Raw genomic sequence first — 27,188 nt, 5'->3', positions numbered from 1 at the left:
AATATGTAAGGAGTATCGACGAACCATGGATCATGAGGGGTAGTAACAATAATAATGTGACATGTTCTCTACCCTCACGGAGCTTTAAGTAGGTCAGCTATTAAGAGAGGAGGGTAAAAAAAGGCAGCATGTGATCACAGGCCCAGGAGAGGAAAGCTCAGAGGAGGAAGAGATGGAGTCACGTGGGGGTCATGGCGGTCAGAACCAGAGCAGCTATTAGTGAGAGTGGCCAGGGACAGTCCCAGTTTATTTTGGTTGTTTTGGCTTAATTATTTATAGCATCTCTCTTCACCCTCAGGAATATGGTTGGGATTATATGACCTCTCTAGTTAATGAGTAAGTTTCTGCTGTTTCGAGTTCACTTAATTTGAGACAATTTAACCTTAATTGTAAGCTTAAAGATACCGGCTATAGTTCAGCTCTACCTGCATCTGTCCAAACACAAAGCAAAATAAAATGCTGGACTTCTCTGCAGATGAAAACCTGCTGAAATGTCTAACTGACACTATGTAAACTGTAACCACACTTTGAAATAATTTTTAACTGAAAAGTAACATTTCTATCAGCTGGTTCTGAAATACTAAAAAAAAAAAAATTTTTAAATGTTTATTTATTTTTGAGAGACAGAAGGCGAGTGTGTTGGGGAGAGAGAAAGGGAGGCACAGAATCCGAAGCAGGCTCCAGGCTCCGAGCTGTCAGCACAGAGCCTGACACGGGGCTTGAACTCACAAGCTGTGAGATCACCACTTGAGCTGAAGTCGGATGCTCAACTGACTGAGCCACCCAGGCGCCCCAGAAATACTCATTTTTTAATTCTTCCATACACAGCAACAAATGCGTATCTATTGCCAGGGAGATTTCAAGGGAAGTCAGTCCTTCTAAAGATTTCTTTCAGGTTAAGTGTTACATACAAAAAAAGCCATGTTACTCAGTGACTTCTATTTTTCTCCAACCCACAGTGGGAGAAACTGCAGAACACAGGATGAAGTGGCATCCAGTGATGTGGATCTATACCTTAAGAAAGGACCCAACTAATATAAAAGGCGGTCACCATCACCAAGTCTTAGATGAAAAGTCCTTCACGGTTATTTGCATAAAAATTACACAACTATAAGACATTTCTCAAGTATGCCTATGAAAGGCTGCTTATACACGCCCAGTTATAAGACAAGACATGAAATTGTTTTCTCAAACTGGGAAATAAATGAAAAGAGCCCTTACTAGCAGTAAAATATTTTAAACAGGTTTTCCTGAGGAAGACAGTGTCAAGGTCTTTGGTTTGTTTTTGATGACTATTTAATAACATGGGGAAAAGTTCCTCATATCATGGTACATGAAAAAAGATAAAATCAAAAGCTAGTTATACAGTAGGATACCAATTTTGTAAAAACTGATGCCAAGATTCTAATATCACACAATCAATAATGATTTTTTTTTTTTTTTAATTCTACCTTTCATTATTCAAAACAGATCAGGGCAAACTCAAGTCTATTTCTATCACTGAGATAAACAACATAGGTTTCTACACTCCTCAGGAAATATGCATTTGGTCTGTGACACAAGCATCTGTAGATGAAGGTCCTGTAAATGGCTCATGATGTCCTCAAAACAATGTTGACTTATGATCGGGAGGACTGTATGTATACTTAGATGTAGTTCTATAAAGAACAGAGGACATCTAGAAAATGTAAAAAGCCTATGCAATTTTTTTGATTTTAAGTAGAAACTGGGAAAAAGACAAAGAATGCAAATTACAAATCAGCTTTTATTTTTAAGCAAACATGCAAAAAGTAGCCAGGTTTATATGCTGGTATAACTACACATATCCCTGGCTTTTCAAAAGTTCATGTTATGCCACTTGGCTTTTATGAAAAAAGGCGAAACGCGAAAATAGCTTTCACCATTTGTTGTGCAGTAAGTCATTATGGAGGCAGCACGTACCCTGAGCAGTGAGAGTGGCCCTGCCAGGCTTCTTCCCTGGGAACCACACTCAGCATCTCAGCATCAAGGTGCCAGAGCTGTGAACTGCGTCTGTGAACATCTGTGCTTTGTCTCGATTTATTCTGTGCATCCCTTAGCAAGATGTGACCTAAGGTATCAGAGAAGCCTATGAGAGGTTATTTTTTGGATCTAGGAACGCTACAAATGTTTTCCGTGTAAATAAATAGTAATCACTTCTTTGCTTTATGCCATTTTGGCTTAAGAAAGGTTTCATAGAAATGTTCTACTTTCAGATAGCTGGAGAAACCTGTATCTGCCATGTTTCACATTCTGTTTTTCCCTTTCCCAGGCCAAATCAAACTACTGAAACAATTACAACACACTAGAAGAACATCCCTATTGATTCCAATACTTTTAATTTCTAAGTTTTAACGGAACTGTAAAACTAGCAAAAATGCGTAACTTTTGCTATAATTATGCTCTACAACTTAAATTGCAAAATGTTATTTTACCTATATTCCCCTTTGTTAAAAATTACAAATGAACACTCCAAAGATATAGCATAAAAAGTATCTCTTGCCTGCTCCCGGGCACCAAAACTTCCACATGCTACAATAACATTAACAGTTTCCCATGTATCCTTCTAGACATTTTCTTTTTCTTTCGTTTCTTTTTCTTCCTTTTTTTTTCTTCCTTCCTTCCTCCCTTCCTTTCTTCCTTCCTCTTTCTCCCTTCCTTCCTCTTCCTTCCTTTTTCTTCCTTCCTTCCTTTCTGTTTCTTTCTTTCCTTTCGTTCTTTCTTTCAAGTTTTTATTTATTTTTGAGAGACACACACAGAGCAGTGAGCAGGGGAGGGGCAGAGAGAGGGAGAGAGAGAGAATCGCAAGCAGAGCCTGAGCAGTAAGCATAGAGCTGGACACAGGGCCTAATCCCACAAAGCATGAGATCATAACCTGAGCCAAAATCAAGAGTCCGACGCTTAACTGGCGGAGCCACCCAGGCACCTCTCCTTCTAGACATTTTCTACTTCGTTTTATATATATACACATGCACAGTTATTTTTCTTGGATTATATTGTTCAGCAACTTGTATTTTTCTTTAAACTATGTCTTTTGAAATTCAGCCACCTTATTCTCTTTAATTTTTTTTTTTTTTTTTTAACGTTTATTTATTTTTGGGACAGAGAGAGACAGAGCATGAACGGGGGAGGGGCAGAGAGAGAGGGAGACACAGAATTGGAAGCAGGCTCCAGGCTCTGAGCCATCAGCCCAGAGCCTGATGCGGGGCTCGAACTCACGGACCGCGAGATCGTGACCTGAGCCGAAGTCGGACGCTTAACTGACTGAGCCACCCAGGCGCCCCCACCTTATTCTCTTTAACCACACCTGTTGTATTTCATTGTATGGAAAGACCATAAATAATATTATTAATTCCCTTGACTCATTTTGACTAGATTGGTCTAAAACACTGTCATTTTTAAAGGCAGGGAGGAAGGGTCATACCTTGCATTTCTGCTCCAGATACTAATTAGTTTCAGCAGAGGAGTGGGAGAATACTGACTCTCAGATCCAAGCCTTCCGATCTAGGACACAAAATGAACAGAATACAAAATAAAATCACATACAGAATTGTGGACAAAAATAACTAAAAAGCAGAACAAGTACAGAAACCACACCCAAGGATAAAGAGCCAAGGGACAGAGATTAACATTTAAAGGACAGATGAAAGAAAAAAAACAAAGGAATCCAAAATATCTACACATGGAAGATGGCAAAGGCAGTGAAAGGAAGGGCTAGACACTTGAAAGGAATGACGTCCTTTAGGTTTCATTTGGGTAGAAATAACAGAGCTCAAGCAGCTAGAAATCTTTCCTAAAATCAAGTCTCCTCTATAGTCTTTTTAGTTACAGTTATACCAGGTATCATCACAAAATGGTTACAAACAAGGAAATGTGTAACAAAAATACTTGTGCATTTTCTCTTGTATTTGTCAAAATCCAAAGGCACATCACTGAGGTGATACAACGGTTATATTCCATTTGCTTGAGAGACACGTCATATTCAAATTAACCTTAAGTATAAATGTCATGGGATTAAGAAACCAGCTCTTGAGCTTTAGGTGGCAGTGGAGGCAAAGAAAAGTGTTCTGAAGTTCCAGAAACAAAGGAAGACTTAGTGTAAAAGGAAAGACCAGGAAAGGCATTCATGTCTGGGTGTAGACTAAGCTGGTTAAAGTAAAAACAAGGGAAGAAGCAGAAGATATCCAGGCAGAATGTAATAATCATGTTTACCTGGGGCCAAACTGCACCATGAAATACAGCATCAATTTCTTCTGTTCTGAATTGGTAAGATTCCCAATCCAAAAAGATGTCAGTTACCATTTTGATTCCAAGACGTCTTAAATTTTTCAGCGGGTTAATAAACCTGAGCTGTATCTGTAAAACAAAGATCTTCTGTTAAAAAAAAACAAAAAAACAAAAAAACAAAAAAACGTATTTCAGGGCACCTGTGTGGCTCAGTTGATTAAACGTCCGACTTCGGCTCAGGTCATGATCTCCTGGTTCGTGAGTTCGAGCCCTGCATCAGGCTCTGTGCTGACATCTCAAAATCTGGAGCCCGCTTCAGATTCTGTGTCTCCATCTCTCTGTCCCTCTCCCACTTCTAATCTGTCTCTCTCTCAAAAATAAATAAACATTAAAAAACTTAAAAAAAAAAAAAACTATTTCCTTTTTATCCTTGGTTCCTCAGGGAAGCACTCTTGCTCAGATGGCTACGAATCAAACTGGAAATCCTGTTAGTAAGTCTATTGACTGTGGCTCTGATTCACATGGAAATGTCAACTGAGTATATCATATTGCTTTTTTCATTGAACAAGATGGGTAAACAGAGACTTAAAGTCAAATGGTGAGGTGTGCTCCATTATCACTGCCTAGTAAAATCACGTTAAAGTGTCCTTAAGGGAAAAAAAAAAAATCACAAATGGAACAGCTGTTTTGTGTCCTGCATTGTTTTATTTCTTTATCCCAGTAATTGTCTCAAATAAAATCCTGATTTCTTCCTATGAACAGAACATTCTAAACAAAAGTTTTTTTGCCATCACAATGTCTTAGATTAGGGGGAAAAAATAAATCTTTGTTTCAAATGAAAGTCACTTTCTTTTTTTGTTTTCATAACTTTTTTACTTTTTCTGAAACTAAGAGTTTTCAATTATTCTTGTTAAAAAATTAGTCTAGGGAACTAAAGAATGTATGGTCTATATAGTGGAATACTTCATACAGTATAAGAGAATAAGGTGATTAAATTGAGGCATGGGATGATCTGAAAATATACAGTTCAAAGAAAAATATGGGAAAAAAATCAAAATTTGTCTTTAGAGGCACAGAGGCTAGAGTGGGTGGATGTTTGAATTAAGAGCAAACTTCTTTCATAACAGATACTGCTACTCGGCATCTCCTTCCTGATGAGTTACAAAATCACAATTATGTGGCCAGTTTGTTCAGGCTCAGAGTAGAATAATTTATTGAGACCCCACCAATGAGTCCAATGGCATGACAGCCATAGTTCTGACCTCAGCTTAAAATCTCACTAAAGGAAAACATATTAAATTATGTGATAGACTGAAAACGCTGAAGACAGCCAATAGGGGAGGAATTACAAATTTGAAAAGGGAAATAAATGCTTCATGTGAGAGGCAGAATTTCTAGTGGATCTTAAAGGATGAAGAGGTTTAGGCCAAGCAGAGATAAAAGCCTAGAAAGTTTCCTCCCAAGCATGGAATGTTATTAAAAATCAAACAAATGGGGTAAGGTGCAACCCCTAATTGTTTTTCCATTTCATTAACATACTGTGAGCCCTGGATATATAGTGGCAACTTATTTTTACAAGGGACCTTTATTATCTATGTCGAAATCTAAAAACCACCCTGAAAAAAATTTTTAATATAATTTACTGTCAAATGGGCTTACATACAACACCCAGTGCTCATCCCAACAAGTGCCCTCCTCAATGCCCATCACTCATTTTCCCCTCTCCCCAACCTTCCATCAACCCTCAGTTTGTTCTCTGTATTTAAGAGTCTCTTATGGTTTGCTTCCCTCCCTCTCTGTAACTATTTTTTCCCCTTCCCTTCCACCATGGTCTTCTGTTAAGTTTCTCAAGATCTACATGAGTGAAAACATATGATACCTGTCTTTCTCTGACTGACTTATTTCACTTAGCATAATACGTTCCAGTTCCATCCACGTTGCTTCAAATGGCATGATTTCATTCTTTTTCATTGCCAAGTAGTATTCCATTGTATGTATAAACCACATCCTCTTTATCCATTCTCAATTGATGGACATTTAGGCTCTTTCCATGATTTGGCTACTGTTGAAAGCGCTGGTATAAACATTGGGTACAAATGCCCCTATGCATCAGCACTCCTGTATCCCTTGGGTAAATTCCTAGCAGTGGTATTGCTGGGTCATAGGGTAGATCTATTTTTAATTTTTTGAGGAACCTCCACACTGTTTTCCAGAGCAGCTGCACCAGTTTGCATTCCCACCAACAGTGCAAGAGGGTTCCCGTTTCTCCACATCCTCACCAATGTCTAGTTTCCTGATTTGCTCATTTTAGCCACTCTGGTGTGAGGAAAACCACTCTGAAATTTGTGAAGACAACACAATACCCTAATATAATGAATTTCATCAAGCTTTATGGCCATGATATTATGAAGAAAAGTAATGGGGGGTTACTTGTGATGAAAATTGGATACTCTGATCAAAAGAAGTATTTGAATCTAAAACAACACATTTTAAATTCAAGTGAATGGGAGCAACAATGTCATTACTTCGCCATGCAAATTGGAGGAATCATCATATTTCACATACCTCCCAGGTTTCTACCATCTACTTGTGGCCAATTATCTCTTTATACAAATTACAACGACAGGAAATAACAGGCAAGCACAAGGTGATACAGTTACAGGTCATTCTGCTTTGCTTCAGTTCTGCGGGCAATATTTTCAATATGAGGTCTATCATGTTTGCTAAAAGATAAAAACTATTACCTACATTTGAAACAATATGGTATCATGATCCCCTGGAGAAAATAAGAAACTAACCATAGCAAATATGATGTCAAATCAGACACCCCCACCTTTTCCCTCTTCCCACCAGGCACCCTCCACATCGGGTAGGATCTACACATTCCACTCACTTCGTTTCTACAGTGTCAGCTTCCCAATTTACTCAATAATTTAGTAAACTTGAGAAAAGCCCTAAAAGTGAGCAATTGTAGACTTTTGTTCCAAGAGGAACAGTCAATATGACTGAGTTCATGTACATTTAAAAGTTACTACATTGTTCAAATATTCCAAAATAAATCAAACCACAACAACCCTCATGATATATACTTCAGTGTCAGTCAATGCTTTAAAGGAGCTAAAAGACACACACACACAAATAAAATTAAAAATAAAAATAAATAAATGTGTAACTTAGTTCAAATACACAAATGTAGAAGTTTAACTCACTTAAGCAGTATTACTGTGTAATAATTCATTACAGCACTTCAAGGAATTCTTTGAACTTGTCCAAGAACCTTAAAAAAAAAGCTCCAAACGGTCAAAAAGCTTAGCACCTCACTAACTAAAGATCTATGAAATTGCATAATTGGTCTTTGGAGTTACTAACTGTTGACTCAAGAGTAAGGCTGCATTACTGAATAACTGCTTCTAAGTTAACCAAGAAGTCAGAGAACTTATACAGAGTTTATAAAACCTCTAACCTTTCACGATTTAATATATCCATGTGTAGATAAAGTCACTATCACTCACTATAAGGCACAAATGAAAATTCACACAGAAGTCTTCGTATGGCTCTGATGCTCTCAAATAACACAGAGAAAGAATTTTTCCAAGACCTCTTTTCAGCTTTCACTGTTGCCCCCCGCCCAAGCCTCTTTTCCACAAAGCAATCAAAGTGAGATTTTAAAAACATCAAACAGACCTCATCACTCCCTGGCTTCAAACCTCTTCGAGGTTTCCCAATACAGTTAGGAGTAAATCCAGCTAACAGCCCAAGAGGCCCTACCTAGCTCTCAACGTTACCTTACACGAGTCCTGTCGCTCCTGTGCTTTAGCCATCTTACCCTTGTGTCTCTTAGAATGTGCCACGGCTGTTCTACCTCAGGGACTACCGGTCATTTTATCTGCCTGAAATGTTCTTCCCACAGCTGGGGAGACACGAGTTCAAATTATCACCTCCTTAGAGAAGACACTGACCACCTTAATAAAAGCAGCACCATCCACTCCCTGTTTGTCACTTCCTATCACATCCCCTCATTTTATTTAAAAATTTTCACATCTCATGTCCCTCACTCAACATGCTCATGTTTTCCTCTACTTTTGTGAATATATGGAGTGTATTCCTTTCTAACAGCTATTTTAAGTTTTTGGCTATTTCTATCATCTGTACCATTGCTCGTGCTGCTTCTATTGACTGGTTTTTTCCTTATTATGAATAAAATTTTCTTACTTCTTGGCATGCCTGGTAAAACTTGACTGGATGTCAGACACTGTGAATTTTATTTTCATTTAAATCATTTGAAAACTTTTGCATTTTATTCTCAGAAGCAGTTAATGTACTTGGGAAGTTGGATCTTTGTGAGCTTTGGTAGGTGTTGCCAGGGCAGCCTTTATTCCAGAGTTAATCTAGTTCCAACACCGAGGCAAGGCCCTGCCTAGGACTCTTCCTGGTGCCTCGGGTATTATGAGCTTTCTGCCCTGGCTATTGGGAACTTGAGCTGCTCCTAACCGTGTGTTAGTCGGAGGTCTGTTCTCTGCCTGCTTGCAGTTTTTCTGCATCTGTTCAAGATGGATCAACAAGGACTAGGTTTGGCCTTCCTTCTCAAGCAACTAAAAAACTGAACATATGAAACATTCATATGAACATATGAAATGATGATTTTTCAGATACTAGACAGCAGGCAGTAAAGGACAGTAAGCCCTGGGAGAGGGGGGCAACAGAGGAAGTGAGTCCTACACATTTCCCGGTTTCCTGCTTGGAGTTCCAGGATTTAGTGTGAGAAGGCAGAGCCCAGGCATGGCAGCAAGAATTTGCAGGCAGAGTGCTGGGGAGGAGAGAGCTCCATAGAGAATGAGTCACAGATCTGCAGAGGGTCTCATTTATTTCCCTCTGGGGACTCCCCACCAACCGACATTATTCTATTTATTTATTCTCTTTCTCCCCATGACACTGAGTCCTTACCTGTCTCATTCCCCACCTAGAATTATGTCTGATAGATAGCAGGTAGGTGTGAAATAAGTATTTATTGAAAAAATGAATGGACAGGAAGTTTTGTTTGCTTTGTTCACTGTTCCATCTCCAGTGCTCAGAACAGTGCCTGTCACCCAAAAGGGGCTCAATTAATATTTGTGGAAGGAATGAATGAAAGAGTAAAGAAAACAAAATGATGCCTAACAAAATATAAGGTGTGTTCTAAATCCCTGGAGCTCGGCAATCGAGAATTTCATTACTAAAGCAGATGTGTATCCACACATAGCCCAAAAAACAGCGTCAAATTTTGGTTGTCCATTTTCAGTGATCATGACCATATCTGAGAGACAGTTCACCATGCATATCCATAAATCAAATGAATGAAACAGATTTTTAACCCAGTTAAAACTGTGCCTGTTTACCATTAATGGAGAATCAACAGAAATGGGAATCTAGATCTGCACTTCAAGTCTCATTTTCTCTAAGAAGCCTTCAGTCCATAAAGACATAGGTTTCTCTTGACTTCCCAGAAAGTATACTTATGCCCGTATACTTGTTTCTTTTTTTTTTTTTTTTTTTTTTTTTTTTTTTTTTTTTTTAAAATATGAGTTTTTTTTTTTTTGTTTTGTTTTTTTTTTTATTTATTTTTGGGACAGAGAGAAACAGAGCATGAACGGGGGAGGGGCAGAGAGAGAGGGAGACACAGAACCGGAAACAGGCTCCAAGCCATCAGCCCAGAGCCTGACGCGGGGCTCGAACTCACGGACCGCGAGATCGTGACCTGGCTAAAGTCGGACGCTTAACCGACTGCGCCACCCAGGCGCCCCGCCCGTATACTTGTTTCAACAGAACATAAATATATTGTCTTTAATACAATTCAGAAAATATTTACTGCCTTGTGAAGCCTCTGGCATTGAGCTAGCCACATGGTCTTGCTGCTGATCTTTATTCAAAACATTGTACTCCTAGTAGGCAAGCATTTACTTATAAAAGACCTCTCGGCAATTCTTACCTCAAAATAACAAGGATGATGCTAACAGTATTCTGTTCATTCTCCAACTACTCTGGACAAATGAGAGTTGGAAGATGTCCTATACCTCTAGGCTCTTGAAATTAAAATGTGAGAAACATCAGCTCAACTATCCCTGACTTTAGTTTTTCAGATGTATATAGAACTAATTCACACTCTGTTTTTAAACCTCTTTTTAAAATATACAAGTGACATACAGCTGACCCTTGAATAACGCAAGGGTTAGGGGTGTTGATCCCTTGCGCAGTCACAAGTCTATGTGTAACTCCCCCAAAACTTTACTAATAGCTTACTGTTGATTGAAAGCCTTACCAATACCATAAACAGTCAATTAACATATACTTTGTATATGTATTCTACTTTGTAATTCTGTATTATTACTTTATAATAAAGTCAGCTAGAGAAAAGGTTATTAAGAAGATCATTAGGTACATTTACAGTACTGCACTACATTTATCAGAAAAAAAAATCCCACTTGCAAGTGGACCCACACAGTTCAAACCCACATAATTCATCCAGGAAGAAAAACATCTACAGTGAATCTCACCTTTTCTCGTTGGTCAAGGATGTGTGAGACTGTTGCTGTCATGCACAACAGTATCTGCAAAATCTTTGGTAAGTAGGCACTGATCAGATGACTAATGTTCTTCAATACTATTTCAAGGCTATTTAAGATACCATGCTGACGACCTAAAGGAAGAACTTTCGACAAATCCAAATCTTCTACTGACTGAATGACTGCAGAATGGCATTCTCCTAGTGCAAGAGATATCAAGTAAAAGGAAATGTTAGTTACTCTCCAATTACAGCTTCAATTTCCCTCAATGATACAGTATGATCATGTAGACGATAATGTACTTTCCTAACATATTTTCTCCTGATTCTCTTACCAAATATTCAATGAGCTAGGCATGGCACATTTTAGTATTATCACTTTATAGATGAGGAAACTCAGAATAAAAGAGAGAGAAACTTGTGCCAGAACTAAGTCTCTAAGCCCACTTCTCATCCTTAGACTATTCCTCAAAACCCGAGTTACAATGTCTTCATTCCCCTCGCAATTTTCCATACACTTTGCTCACTCTCAGCTTTCACTGTCTATGTTGATTTGAGCAGTTTCACAGAAAATGTCCTACTAATTAGAAGTTTCTTAAATGCCGAGAATCAAATGTTTCCTCTTGTAGTCCTTAGTGAATAAATAAAACAAAATTCTTTATAAACAAGCACCAAAATTGATTTCATAATTTACTTAAAAGACTTGAATTGTTACTGCTTGAGCTTTATACTTCAAACCAACTGGCATGAAATCACAGGCTTGCTAATTCATACACCTAAATGGTACACCTGTAAGAGTACCATTTATAGCTACCCTCTTACAATGGAGGCTGTTTCACTGAACAAAAGCCTTTCTATTCTTTTGCAGGGCAATATACTGAATGAAAACATTTTAACAGCTGAATCCATTATCATAGAAAAATACAGAACTTAATGTAACACATTACCCTATAAATAAATATCTATGTTTGCCTAAAGCAAAGCAATTATGGGACTACAGCAAAGGTTCTGCAGTCAGAAAGAGCTATCATTTTCTCCTTCCCTCCCCCTTCCTTCCTTCTTCCCTCCCTTTCTTTCTTTCTCTCTCTTTATCTCTCTCTTTCTCCTATTTTTGGGGCACCTGAGTGGTTCAGTGGTTGAGCTTCCAACTCTTGACTTCAGCTTAGGTCATGCACCTCACAGTTGGTGAGATCGAGCCCCAATGCTAGGCTCTGTGCTGTTACCTTGGAGCCTGCTTGGGATTCTCTCTCTCTCCCTCTCTCTGCCCCTACCCAGCTTGGATGCTCGCTCTCTCTCAAAATAAATAAACTTAAAAAAACAAAAACAAAAACAAAAACAAAACTACCATTTTCTACCTGAGTGGCTATAAGCAAAATACTACACTCTCTAAGTCTCAGTTTCCTCATTTGTAAAATGGGACCAGTCAAGTAATGATACCTCATGTGGTTATTTTAAGGATCAACTGAGTTGTATGTAAAGGGATCTGCCATAATGTCTGGCATGGAGTATGCACTCAATGTTAGCTATTATTATTACTAATAATTACTAACATTGCACACCAAAAAACAGACCACACAGCATTTCAACTCATTTTTATATACTTATTACATTCACTGCACTTAGACGGTGAGGTTGAGAGCAGAGATTATTGAAAAGTGTCCAGGGTACAGGAGGTATTCAATTAATCATTACTCAATAGATGAATGACTTAGTGAATGATTAAATACCAAGACAATTGAAATTAATTCATCAGCATGCTCTAAGTTTCTAAGGAGAAACCTATTCATTGTGTATGCGTAAGTACCATTTTTCAAATGGCCTAAATGCACAACAATCAAAATACATTATCTTTCTCCTTCCTTCCTTCCTTCCTTCCTTCCTTCCTTCCTTCCTTCCTTCCCTTCCTTCCTTCCTTCCTTCCTTCCTTTAATTTAAAGATCTTATTTTTTCTAAGTAATCTCTACACCCAACGTGGGGTTTGAACTTACAACCCTGAGATCAAGAGTCGCATGCTCCACCGACCGCGCCAGCCAGGCTCCCCCTGAAAAATACACATTTTCTAATCAGGGGCTTACTGACACATGGATGCTGACGACCCTCAGGATCAGTGTGAGCTTTGCTTAATTCAATCAAAATTTCAAATGAATTCCATTTCAGCCAAAAGTCCACCATCAAGATTGGGAGGAACAGTCCCATGAGAAAGATGTCCAAGAGCACAGGAGACTTAGCCTGAGACATCAGAAATCTACAGCAGACAACACACATTCAGAGTAGCAGGGAGTTGAGAGCTACCATTCTTGAAGTGCTTCACAGGTTCAAATAGCAGGTCCAAGAATGTCTCAATCTCCTCCGGTTTGGTCCCAGCAAGGAATCTCAGAACAATGGACATGCGGGTCCCTGAGGCAGATTTCCCCTGAGTTTTACTCCCAGTCTTATTTTTCATTCGGCCATACAAAATCCTAAAAAGTTAATTAAGAGAACATTATTTTCTTTGCACATTAATCCTGAAACATAATTCTAGTCATTCTGTTTTCCTAAAAGCCAAGAACAGCAAGTCAACGGACTTAAAAGGATATATTATAAAATAAGGAAAGATGAAAACAGAAATTAGTTATTTAACATATAAAATTTAGAAGAACAACAAAAAACAAGGCTGAAGGAAGCAGGAGGAAGGAAATAATAAAGATAAAAGGCCAAAAGGTAGTTCTTTATACGAAGAAAAAAAGCAGTAAAATAGGCAAGCCAAAGGTATATCTAATCAAGAAAAAATGAAAACAATAATATATAGATTAAAAGGAAATAAGTGAATTCAACTCTAAGTAAAATAAGGAAACTGACGGGGCGCCTGGGTGGTGCAGTCGGTTAAGCGTCCGACTTCAGCCAGGTCACGATCTCGCGGTCCGTGAGTTCGAGCCCCGCGTCAGGCTCTGGGCTGATGGCTCGGAGCCTGGAGCCTGTTTCCGATTCTGTGTCTCCCTCTCTCTCTGCCCCTCCCCTGTTCATGCTCTGTCTCTCTCTGTCCCAAAAATAAATAAAAAACGTTGAAAAAAAAAATAAGGAAACTGGCAAGATTTCAATTAAATGGGGAATTTCCTGGGCAAGAAAAAGCCAAAACACATAAGTAAGTGAAAGGAACTTAAGAAAACCTGAATAGAACAGTAATCATGAGTAAACATGGAACCTATACAGTTTTTCAGATGAATTTTTTAAACTGTCAAAGAAAACTAATTGCTATGCTATAAAGTTTCATAGCTGAGAGAAAGAAGGAACAGTCCTTTTTCATTTATGAAGGTGGTGTAACTAAGATATTGAGTTGGGCTAGGAACAAAAATAAAATTATATACCACTCTTGCTTATAAACATAAAACCCATTTCTTTTTAAAAAAAATTTTAGTGTTTATTTTTGAGAGAGAGAGAGAGAACACATGTGCACACGCACAAGTGAGGGAGGGGCAGAGAGCAAGAGACACAGAATCCGAAGCAGGCTCCAGGCTCTAGGCTCTGAGCTGTTAGCACATAGCCTGATGAGGGGCTCAAACTCACAAGCTGTGATATCATGACCTGAGCAGAAGTCGAACGCTCAACCGACTGAGCCACCCAGGCGCCTCATAATACTCATTTCTAATTACAGTATCCAGTAATGCATTAAAACAATATTAAAGCTAAATAAGAAGTATCCCAGAAATGCAAGACAGAATCACTAGCAAAACCTATTAGATTGGGGTGCTTTATACTCTTAAACATTTTTGAGGTCCCCAAAGAGTTTTTGTATGAGTTTTATCTATTGATATTTATCATAGTAGAAATTAAAATGGGTTACCATAAATAATATTTTTAATAAAAAATAATTTTATTTTCCAAATCTCTCCCCACCAAAACTTAGTGAGTCTAGAGGTATGTTTTTTTTACTTATTTTCACATTTATTTACTATCTTGCTTATTAGAAGATAACTGGATTTTCCTATCGATTTCTGCATTCAATCAATTGCAATGTATTGTAGTTGAAGAAAATCCAGACTTTAAACAGATATGCAGGTGGGGAAAGGAAACATATTTTGTAAACTTTCAGATAATTCTTTTGTGATAACTGTGGATATTGCACTTTGATACTACACCAAACTTCAACAAGTGGTACTTTCCATTTTTTCTATTTTTTTAATTTTCTTTTTAATGTTTATTTATTCTTTGAGAGAGAGAGAGAGAGAGAGAGAGAGAGAGAGAATGAGCAGGGGAGGGGCAGAGAGAGGGAGGCACAGAATCCGAAGCAGGCTCCAGGCTCTGAGCCGTCGGCCCAGAGCCCGACATGGGGCTCGAACTCACAAACCGTAAGATCATGACCCAAGCTGAAGTCGGACACTTAACCAACTGAGCCACCCAGGTGCCCCAACAAGCGGTAGTTTCTTAAAGGCTAGTTGTGCAATGTGCAATCTGAAACATATTCATAAACTCTGTGATCTGTTACCTTAATCTCCATCTGTCTATCTTGCACTTTGAATGGATCTTTACCCACCAATGATTCTGTAACACGCATCGGTAATTTGGAAAATAGGCCATTCGATGAGACAACCAGTATTCAGCAGAAGTGCTTTATGCACATTTCCCACTTTGTCATACAAGACAATAAAAAGACGAGTACTCAAGGTTTAAGATTCACCAAGAACATTAATGACCAGGATTTTTTTTTTTTTTTTTTAATTCCAGGTGTGTGGTAATGAAGAATGACTGGTACAGTTTGGAGGCACTGTCCTGATTAGTCGTGGGGCACCAGAAGTTTTACCCACTGTTGCTTCTGCCTCGTCAGCACAAATATCGACATGCTGGGAAAAAGTAATGTCTTAGTAGTACTATGAAAAAAGTCTTAACCTCACAGACCGCCTGAGAGGATCTCAGCGACAGCCCCCGCCAAGAAGGGGCAGACTACACTTCAAGAAGGGCTGCTCTAGCAGCATTACTGTTAAATACGGCAGCAAGACAAGGATAACCACAAACACTACCACCACAGTTCATTCTTCTACTCTGTGTAGGTGATACGTAAATTTAAAAAACAGAAAAAATAAGGCTTGTTTGTTTTTACCATAAAAGACAAAATTAATTAGACTAACATTTACTACAGGCCGTGGAGTACCTTCTGTCAGGGGAGACAAGTGATAAGAAAGAGGATATGCCGGACAATTATGAGGAAAAATAAAGCGAGGCAGGGGACTAAAGGGTGATTAGAGGACGGTGCGATTTTACACAAAGTGGTCGAGGAAGGCATCCTGACAACATGACATCGGAGAGAAGACTGAGTGAAGAAGAAGAGCTAGCCAACTTGTGTTGTGAGCACAGAGATGAGCAGGTCCACAGACTTGGAAGTGGGCTCTGAGGGGGGCAGTGAATGGAAACCATGTGGCTGGACAGGCAGGCTGCAGGGAGGTCATACCAGGCCCTCGAAGGAGGAGTGAGGACCTTCTACTTTATTTCGAGTAAAATGGAACCTTAAAGAGTTTTTTTTAAACAGCAGACTAATAATTTAATGACTGTTATTAACGATTACTTTTTCAACCAAGAAAATCCAATGAAAACTTAAAATGAATATAACAAAGGTCTGTACTGTGGATGGTTACATTATCAACACCAAAAATCAATAGCTTTTATAATCATAATTAGTTACATACCAAATGAATGAATTATTTTTACTATTTCTCAATAAAATTTAGAGGAATACTGGATTTAATTTTAACATTATTATTAAAATAACTCCACGGCAAGATCTTTCTTTATGTTAGGGACAAAGTTTATTTTATATCTTATCTTAAAGTTTATTTATTTATTTTGAGAGAGAGAATGCAAGCAGGGGAAGGACAGAGAGGGGTGGGGGGGAATCCCAAGCAGGCTCCACACCACCACTGTGTGAGCCTATCGTGGGGCCTGAACTCACAAACTGTGAGATCACGATCTGAGCCGAGACCAAGAATTGGGACTCTTAAGTAACTGAGCCACCCAGATGCCCCAGGGACAAATTATTTTCAAGTAAGTTTCTATAACAATTTGACTTCTCCAAAAGGTCCAATTAAAAAAAAAAATCAAAATAAAATAAAAAGTGAAATATTCCATTATAATTGAAAAAATTATAACTGAAGGAATAATCATATGATTATAAATGAAAGAATCATAATACTCCATTCACAACTGTTTTTGTGATCAACTTAAAAAAAAAATCAGTTGTAAACAGTATAAATACCTCATCAGAATGGGAAACAGATCTGCTCGGTGGGCTGTTTTCACTACTGCATTATCTTCAGAAATGCTAAAATGCACTATCTCTTCCTTAAAGCTTCGGTCTTCAAGCAATCTTTTTAAGTTTTCCCTTTAAAAATAGAATACAGCACAAATCATCATTTAATAATCAATCGTACCTTTAAAAAATGCAATATATAGTACAGTAATCCAAAAAACTGAAACAGGTATTAAGAATACCCATATTGTGGTTGATATCCATAAAGGAAAATTTTCACAAAATGACAGGCTTTCAAATTTTAAAAGGTAAAAGTGACTATAAGGAAGTAACAGTCAATAACTCAGCTGTTTAAAAGAGATTCATACAAAAGCTTTCCTTAGTTCTTACAGAGAGTGATCATTATGATTCCCTGTGTAATCACCAAGATTTTGGCGTTACTGAAGCAACATGATATAACCTTCTCAACACTTATCAATTAATATTCTCTTTCCTACCTTATTACTGATGAAGAATCACTCAACACACAAATATACTTTCAGTTTTCATTTATTACTTAAAAATAGCATTATGATTATGGTAGAAAAGAGGGAAATTTCCTAGGCCTTCAGAAAATTATTTTAGAAAGGCTCTCAGGTAGAAAGATAAAAATCAGCCAAAGAAACAGCATTTCTTTAGCTTCAAGTAACTTACCTGTAAGGGAGGATATGTGGATGCTTATATGTCATTATACAATCCAGGGTTATTTTCTGCACCATTTGATCCTGATGTAGCAACAGCTAAGAATGATATTTTATAGAATAAATTAATGAAGTCACATTATACCATGGGAAGTTATATGTGAGTTATGGGCAGAATGAAGATAAATTCTGCTAAAATCATGTAAGTCCCCCGTTAAGAAACATCCAAATGAAAAAAGGAAATTTTGTTTCCCCTTATGGCCTAGAATGACAACCAATGCTTACTCAGCTTCTGGCATTAAATTTCGTCTACAATCTTTTCTGTAACTGAAGGTCATATATTGTGACTGCAACAGATTCTTATTCCAACTATCAGCTTTCACTCAATCTAACAGATCCTGAAATTCCAGCACTCCGTAAGACCAATTTATGTAAAAGGAAAAGTAGCTAGCTTCTTTTGGCACAAACCCATTGTTAATACAGCTGACCAATGTTACCCAAGATGTCTTTAATACCAACAAAATCAGTACTGTCTAAAACTGTTTCTCAAGATACAGAAAATAATTATTAACTTTTAAAACATTGTACTGGAAAGGCAGACATAGGCCTTATTTATTAACAATTATTAAAAACCTAAAAGTTATTCTGATAAAGTAAATGACAAGAGAAAATTTCACAAAGAATTACAGTGGCAATAATTTATTTTACTTACCTGAAGATACAGGTCATATAATTTGGATTCTAGATACAAGGCTCGTGGATTTGAAAACTTTGAGAAAACTTGCAAATGAGCAATTAACTGCCTAAAAACACAAAAAACAAAAACCACAGGCAACACAGAATTAAAGAACAGAGATTTTCTTAAGATGATAGTGCCCACCAATTTTAGTCTCTCTGACAACTATGCCAAACACCTTAACTATGGTTTCACTGTTAACTCACAAACAAGTTTTAATTATTTGCATTTAGGAAATTATTCTACAGAAATTCTCAATCTCACGCAGGCCTTCCTTTGAAATCTAGGCTCTCTCCCCCAGAAAATCATTCAGGATGTGCTTCGAATGGTTTAAATTAACCAAACATGGGAAGTAATCAAACAGCAATACATTGCCAAGTTGAACACAGGTAATTTCTGAAATGATTCCTTGTCTAGTTTCGATGCAGTAGACAAGAAGGTGGTAAAATATAATCTTCCTCACTTTCATATAACATGAACACTGATGTCAGGAAACAGAGGTCCATGTTTGGGTAACCATGACTCTTTTTTTAAAAAAATTTTTTTAATGTTTATTCATTTTTGAGACAGAGAGAGACAGAGCATGAATGGGGGAGGGGCAGAGAGAGAGGGAGACACAGAATCGGAAGCAGGCTCCAGGCTCTGAGCCATCAGCCCAGAGCCTGACTCGGGGCTCGAACTCACGAACCGTGAGATCGTGACCTGAGGTGAAGTCGGACGCTCAGCCGACTGAGCCACCCAGGCGCCCCTTTTTTTTTTTTTTTTAATTTTTTTTTTAATGTTTATTCATTTTTGAGACAGAGAGAGACAGAGCATGAATGGGGGAGGGGCAGGGGTAACCATGACTCTTGGTTACCAAGAAGGAGTAAGAAAGAACAATATTCCGTGGTCAAAAGTTAAATATGGATATGGGACTGCCTCCAAGCCACTTAGATCATCCACTACATCCAATAAAAGAGGCTGAGAAGAGAGCTCAGTGACTCGCTCAACTTCCTAATCCATAGGCTTCATGAGGCTTTAAAAAATTTTTTTTTCTTAATGTTTGTTTGAGAGAGAGACAGAGTCAGAGCACAAGAGCAGGAGGGGCAGAGACAGAGAGGGAGACACAGAATCTGAAGCAGGCTCCAGGCTCTGAGCTGTCAGCACAGAGCCCAACGTGGGGCTCCAACTTGGGAACAGTGAGATCATGACCTGAGTCGAAGTTGGACATTCAACCGACTGAGCCACCCAGGTGCCCCGATGAGGCTTTACAATAGTACTTGGGAAACAAACTGTTTTCCCTCTGTGTATAATTTATAAGCTGTATAGGGCTTAAAAAAAAAAAAAAAACCTGAATGAACAAATGTTACGATTTTAAGAGGTTTTATCTGCCTATTTCAAGACTAAAAGCAGGGAGAAGTGAAGAGAGATAGAAACCATGCTGCACAGGTGATGCTGACTTTGGGGAAAGCGACTTAATGTTTCAGAGTCTCAGTTTCCTCATCCAGGCAAAGACACCACCTCCTGGATTTCCTGCAAGGATTGAACCAAACTTGTGGGGACTCTGCTCCTAAGAGTTTAGTAAACAGTGCTCCTCCTCTGCTCCCGGGCAAAAGAATGCAAAACTGTAAAAGTCCTACGGGACTCTATTAACAGAGAAAGTAATCTTGAAGTTAGGACCTCTTTACATATTATGGAGAAATGGGGATAAGGGTAGCACTCGTGCTTACATTTAGCTTCCATACCTGTGATGGTTAGTCTTATGTGTCCACCTGTCTAAATTACAGCAGTCAGTTATGTAATGAAACACTAATCTAGGTGTTGCAAGTATTTTGTAGATGTTGACAAAATCTGTTGGCTTTAAATAAAGGAGACTACCCTCAATAATGTGGATCGGACTCATTCAATGAGGCCTTAAGAGCAAAAACAGATATTTCTCAGAGAAGGAATTCTGCCATAAAATTGTGACATAGAAATCCCAGTCTATGAATTTTGTGCTCAAGACTACAGCACCAAATCTTGCCTAAGTTTCTAGCTTGCCATCTTGCCCTACAAATTCTGGACCTGCTGGCTCCCATAATCTCATGAGCCAATTCGTTAAAATAAATCTTTACACACACACACACACACACACACACACACACACCTTCATTCTGTTGGTCTGCTTCTCTAGAGAAGTCTGATACAATGTCCATATATACTTATCACTGAGCCCTTACTTACAGTTTTACAAATAAACTTTTAAAATTTTCTTTGAAAATATCTACTCCTTCCCCCCACATGTATTATTTTTTTATGCTCCATGTGGCCTTAAAGAGCCAAAGAAAACAGGAACCAATTTGTATGTTCTCAACAAATACTTGCTAGCAAGGACCATGTTCCATGAAGGATTACAAACTCAGGACTATGAATTTATTGAGATGACACAGGAATGTGAGTACCAATTTACTCAAGTTTTCTTTTCCTTTTTTTTTCGTTTTTAAGTTGGCTCCACACCCAGCGTGGAGCCCAGTGAGGGGCTTGAACTCACAACACTGACATCAAGACTTGAACTGAAATCAAAAGTCAGATGCTTAACTGACCTAACCACCCAGGCATCCCTCCTCACATTTTAACTGGTGTATGTTAGCAATATTCTAAGTTTGGCTACAGGGGGCAGAAAAATTAAGACGTGAACCTTATCCTTAAAAGACATTCTGATTTATATGGCAGATCTATAAAAAATTCATTAATATCCAAGGCAAGGAGAAGCACCATGATAGAGGCATGAAATGGCTGTTCTGAGTCTGAAGCTGAGTTAAGAGAACTTTCAGTTTAAAAGACAGGACAAGCTTCCATAAAGAAGTAGCACAGAACAGTTTCTGGAAGCATGAGTAGAATTTCAGTTGGCAGGTGTGAGGCAAGGGCACAGCAGAAAGAGGGGAGGACACAGCAAAGGTCCAGAGGTAAGAAAGAAAGAGGTATGACTGGATAAGTAAGTAGCTTATTCATTTATTCAACAAAGAAATACGAGGACTAATCTTTTGCTAGCTGTGTGCTGAGGATACGAAGAAGAAAACAGCAATCTTGGTCTTGGAGAAAGTAGTAGGGGACAGAACGCTCAGAGTTATGAGAAGGTAGAAACAAAAGGAACTAGTTTCAGGAAGCATGGCCACACTCTTTTCTTGCCCCTATGCTTTATACACTATCTCATTCATTCATTCATTCATTTTGAGAGAGAGAGAGAGAGAGAGAGAGAGAGAGAACACAGGGGAGGAGGGGCAAAAAGAGAGGGGGGGAGAGAGGGAGAGAGGCAGGGAGGGAGGGAGGGAGAGGGAGAGAGAGAGAGAGAGACAGACAGAGAGAGAGGGAGGGAATCCCAAGCAGGCTCTGCGCTGTCAGCAAAGAGCCAGATGCAGGGCTCGAACTCACCAACTCGGGTGAGATCATGATGTGAGTCGAAATCAAGAGTCAGACACTTAACTGACTGAGCCACCCAGGCGCTCTCACACTATTTCCATTAGCTGCCAAGTCCTTCCCTGCCCTAGCTGCCCAGCAGGCTTTCTTTCATCTTTCAGCTTCAGTGGGGCCCTCTCCTTTGTAACAATCTTCTCTTTGTGATAGAATTAAGTCATTTTTCACTATGATCCTAGAACTCAGTTTTTGTCATTGTTGTTTTTGGATTTGTCCTGCCCTAAAACTCCTTTAAAAATACTTCTATAAAAAAATTTGACCAGGCATTAGACTGTGCTTCCTGTGTAGCTCTGAAGCCCAACACTTAACAAAATGCACTCAGAACAGCTGCTGAATGAACCAATAAAAGGCTCGTGGGAAGACTGAACAAATAGGCAGATCAGTTTGAGATTTATAAAGTGCTAAAATAACACGGTAGCACCAATACACTGGATCCTTGCAGCCTCAATGCAGACAGTCTTCAAGGAAGCTGCAGTAACTTCTGAAAGCCTGATCACTTCTACTTTTTCTGAGGTTTCTTAACAATTTACGTAAGTGAACACCCCAGATGACAGGAAAGAGAATGTAATGGGGGCAAGTGGTAGGGACAAGTCAAAAGGCAAAAGTGCTGACAGATTTATAAGAGATGTTCCATTACGTGTTCCCCTAGCACACCAAATAACACCCTGGTGCCATGAGAGTGAAGGGCAAAGATCAAAGAGCATTCAACCACTCGAGGACCAATGCTCTTGTCGATAAAAAGCACTTATGATTAGATGACCCCAAAAATCCCGACAACTCAAGTCAGGGGCAAAATAAGTAATAATAAGCAACCAAAAAACTCAGAAAACTGGCAGGTTTCTTTAGGCTGCAAAAGAAAATCGCAAGGCGACGCAGCACTTCTCTGAGTAATTATCTGAGTGGTTCGTCTTGTCCACACTTAGGCCATCAGAGGTCTCTTCCCGTTTCTCCCAGAACCCTGGATCTGTGATCTTCCAGCAATGTTGAACTTACTTTGCTGCAGCTCTTCTGGTCTTTTTCTTCTGTGAGGGCTCACCCATGGGCACCGCTTCTTCCTCCAGCTCTTCGTCATCTCCAGCATCGGGTTCCTCTTCAGTCTCCTCCGCGGCCACCCCTTTGCCTTTCCTGCGCAGATCCTGGGTGGGAGCGACCTGCAGGTCTGCTGGGTAGTACTCGTTGCTACAGTGGAAAGAGATGAAGCGGAGTTGTCCTAATTCTGTTTGTGACAGATGGATGTACATCCACGGTTCAGAGTCACACAATGAAGAGTCACCAGGGGCACCTTAGCCAAACCTCCTCACATTATTCTTTCTTATTCAGCCCCTCTTAAGTACCTGGTTTGGCAAACCTACCATTAATTGCAGTTACACTTTTAAAATCCCACTGTTACACTGTTAAAAATATCTGAAAAATCTCTTTTGGCCTGAGCTGAAATCAGTCTCTCTGTCTCTGGAAACGTAACTGGGGGAGGTGGGTATAGGGGTGGATTTTATTAAATAAGGAAAGCATAGCACTAACACCATGCCAGTCACTTTCACCCAGACCCACTGTACTTTGCCAATGTCCTTTTGCAATATAGTACCACAGCAAAATTCAGTCCTCTGGACGTGGTCTGGTAAGACAGGTGGACTGTCAACTCCATTGCTTTCAGGGGCAGACACAGCATGACACAGACTCAAACTGAATGTCCAGGTAGTGAAAATCACAAAGTATTTGTGTTTTGCCTCTTTAAACTAAGCTCATCCAATTCCTATTCATGTTTGTTTTTATTAGATTCCATCCCTTTAATTTTGGTCTGCTATTTGAAGTAACTAATATTATCTTGAAGGCTGCCACAGAGTGCATTGCTTTTGAGTCATTTTAATTCCATCATCCAACAACTTGTTCATTTGTGGTCTGTTTTGTGCATGGACGGCACTGGGCTACAGACACAAGGAAATCGATCAGACAGGCTTTAAAGTCTGCACTCAAAAATACACTGATAAAGTAACATGTTTGAGGGTAGCACACCTGGAAGACATTCCAGGTCAACACACGTTAAACTCCAGGTGAATACACGAAGCTAGCCCTGGAGAGCTAGGACGCTTTACTATAGTCAACTCTGTATTTTCAGCCAGCAGGACCTAGCACTTGATACCTACCAGGCAGACGAATAAATAAAATGAACAAGGTTGCTGTGTAGGTTACAAACCATACCATCATCTACTGAACAGCACCCCCACTATAATCCCAACACTCAGTTAACCATATAGAACATAAATTTTAAACTGTATCTCCATGCACAGCATGTTCACTAGTGTTTGTTAAGTAAGATAACTCACACGGAGCACTCACAAGAGTGCTTCTAGCACACAGCAGGGACTCTTTAGATGTCACCTGTTATCAAGGTATTGTCATTGTTAGTCACTCCTGCCTCTGGTTTGGTTCTTCTCAAAGAATGTTTGTTTACAAGGGATTCACAAATTAGTTCTAACACTGAATTGTTGGAAACATATTTAGAAATATAAATTTCTAGTAAAAAAAAATAAAATAAAAAGCCCATAATATATTTCAAAGTCAAAATGAAAGGTGACATTTGCATTTTCCATTAGTTTGGATCATCTATAAAAGTATTTGCCACAGGTAATCGTTGCCAACTAATGTTAAATATTTTTTAAATTGTATATCTTTTAAAAAAATATTGTTTATCTATAGTCTCTAAGTCTTCTTAAACTCAGAAACGACATCTTGTTACAGGCTCCTCTCTCCATCCCCAGGAATCTATTAGTAATCCCTTTCTTTCTTTAGGGAAAAATTTAGAAAATTAACAGAGCAGGAAATTTATTTCCTGTTAACACCATTAGTACTTGCTTCCATATGTATAGCTCTTTGTAGCGCACAAAACAACTGATAAACATTATTTTATATGATCTTCAAAACAAGGCAGGGCAGCTAAATATCGTTTTCATGCTATAAATAAACTGAAGCCTGAAGAATTAGGTGAAAAAATCATTGCTCTTCCACCATGGAACCTACTGACCTGCCTGAATCTTTGTTTGTAACCTTTGCCAGAATGAATTATTCATATAAACTTTTCTACTTATGCACTGGATCCTATCTTAACTATTCAAAGACATGACTCCAGCAATTTTATTCCCTCTCTTACATTACAAATTTTCCCTCCTTTCTGGATCATTCACAACACCAGCATTACACAGAGGTGCGCTGCTTAAATCTTCAACAGCAACCTACCAACAGCAGCTCTCTCCACTCCCACATCACCCTCTACCTGTCTGCTTCTTTTTTACAAGAACTATCCACACTTGCTGTTTTCATTTTTAGTTCTGTTTCCTTTTAAGCTCATTTTAATCAGGCTTTCATCCCTACCAGGTTAACCGAAACAACTCTCGTTAAGATTCCTTCTAAAGCCAATGATCAATTCTTATGCTTTATCTGACTGACATCTCAGATATGTATGATCCAACTAATTACTCCCTCTTCAAAATGCTTTCTTCATGTGGCACCTGGGATGCTACATGGTCTTGGTTCTTCTCTCACTCTTTCTGGCTTCCTTTGCTGGCTCCTTATCTCCCAACTTCTAAATCTCAGCTATCAGTCCTTAGAAGTCTTCTCTCTCTACGTTTACACCTTAGGTGTAGCTTCATTCCTGGTCTCACGATTTAAAAATCATGTGTATACCGATGATTCTCAATTTATAATCTTTAGGCCAAACCTTTCCCTCCAACTTTAAACTTCAAATTCAACTGCCTATTCAACATCCCTACTTAGATGGCTATTCAGTATCCCAAACATAACACCTAGAAAAATGAATTCCTGATCTCCCCCACACATCTGCAAACCTGTGCTTTCCTCCCAATCTCAGTAAATGGTGACTCTCTTCTTCCAGTCGCTCAGCTCAAAACCTTAGAGACATCCCCAATTCCTCCCCTTTCACCTTCCTGTACCAACATTCCCCCTTTTCCCCCAAACACCTACACATCTGATCTGTTGGCTGACCAAACTGCACAGGCTGTTCTAAGTGTGATCCCCCACAAATATATTTTACTGACTTGAAATCTTTCCAAGAATATGCAGAATTCAACCACCCCTCATCAGCTGTACTACTACAACCTTGGTCAAGTCACCCACATTTCTTGCCGGACTTTATAATCTCTGAAGCTGGTCTATCTGCTCTGACCGACCCACAGTCTATTCTTGACATGACAGCTAGAAAAATCCTTAAGAAATCTTAAGTCATGTCACCTCTGTTTAAACCTTCTGATGTCTTTCCATTTCACTAACAGAAAAAAAAACAAGTCCTTTACCGTCACTTGAAGGCCCTACACAATTTGGTCTCCTGTTAAGTTTTTGGCCTAATCTTTAACTATTTTCTCCCAGGGTCACTGCTATAGCCACTCAGACTTTCTTGCTGTTCTTGGAACAAGCCAAGCATGCTGTGGTTTGTAGCCTGCTTAAGCTACACATATGACACTTTCCCATATAATGAAATGCTACTATAAAACATACTCTTCATTGATGATTAGTCCTGTTCTGTACATCACATTCCGTATCTTTAGAGTTTTAAAGTCATCCAATTATCTACTCAAAACAGAGCAATGCTCCAGAAAGTTGTTATTCTGTGGTAACATACAAAGTACATTCCCCCTCAGCATCCTAGGAAACATAAGCAGGCTGACAACACAGTGGCTGGGGCTAGGTTTCTGGAAAAAACATAAGCAGGCTGACAACACAGTGGCTGGGGCTGGGTTTCTGGAAAACACGTTAAAGCCCCAAGGAAGGCAATGAAACAACAAGGCAAAAACATAACAAGGCCTTTGTATGCTAATCTAATTCAACAAGCCTTTCTTATTTTGTAACCTGCAATTAAAAAAAAATTTTTTTAATGTTTCTTTATTTTTGAGACAGAGAGAGACAGAGCATGAACGGAGGAGGGGCAGAGAGAGAGGGAGACACAGAATCCAAAGCAGGCTCCAGGCTCCAAGCTGTCAGCACAGAGCCGGATGCGGGGCTCAAACTCACGGACTGTGAAACCATGACCTGAGCTGAAGTTGGATGTTTAACCGACTGAGCCACCCAGGCGCCCCTGTAACCCGGAATTTTTATTTTTATATTTTTTAATTTAAAATAAAAAAAATTTTAATGTTTATTTTTGAGAGAGAGAGCGAGAGAGACAGACAGAGAGAGAGGCGCAGAGAGAGAGGAAGACACAGAATCCAAAGCAGGCTCCAGGCTCTGAGCTATCAGCCCAGAGCCTAATGTGGGGCTCAAACCCATGAACCATGAGATCGTGACCTGAGCCAAAGTCAGACACTTAACCAACTGAGCCATCTAGTTGCCCCT

General features: G+C 39.0%; 1 protein-coding gene across 2 annotated transcripts in view; it reads right to left on the bottom strand.

Annotated features, from left to right (window-relative positions):
* The window catches only part of UTP20 (UTP20 small subunit processome component), a 109,158-nt gene that overhangs the window by 42,484 nt on the left and 39,486 nt on the right, over window positions 1-27,188 (bottom strand). For both annotated transcript variants that reach the window (XM_042947505.1, XM_042947506.1), the window contains exons 22-29: window positions 22,842-23,027; window positions 18,393-18,483; window positions 17,694-17,779; window positions 17,007-17,132; window positions 13,076-13,242; window positions 10,776-10,984; window positions 4,231-4,374; window positions 3,443-3,522 (exon numbers count right to left, since the gene is read on the bottom strand). In XM_042947505.1, the coding sequence (XP_042803439.1) occupies window positions 3,443-3,522; window positions 4,231-4,374; window positions 10,776-10,984; window positions 13,076-13,242; window positions 17,007-17,132; window positions 17,694-17,779; window positions 18,393-18,483; window positions 22,842-23,027 (1,089 nt within the window). The remainder of the gene's footprint in view (window positions 1-3,442; window positions 3,523-4,230; window positions 4,375-10,775; window positions 10,985-13,075; window positions 13,243-17,006; window positions 17,133-17,693; window positions 17,780-18,392; window positions 18,484-22,841; window positions 23,028-27,188) is intronic.

The sequence above is a fragment of the Panthera leo genome, chromosome B4 (assembly GCF_018350215.1).
Source record: "Panthera leo isolate Ple1 chromosome B4, P.leo_Ple1_pat1.1, whole genome shotgun sequence".
NCBI classification, from domain to species: Eukaryota; Metazoa; Chordata; class Mammalia; order Carnivora; family Felidae; genus Panthera; species Panthera leo.
This window is presented reverse-complemented; position numbering and strand designations above follow the sequence as displayed.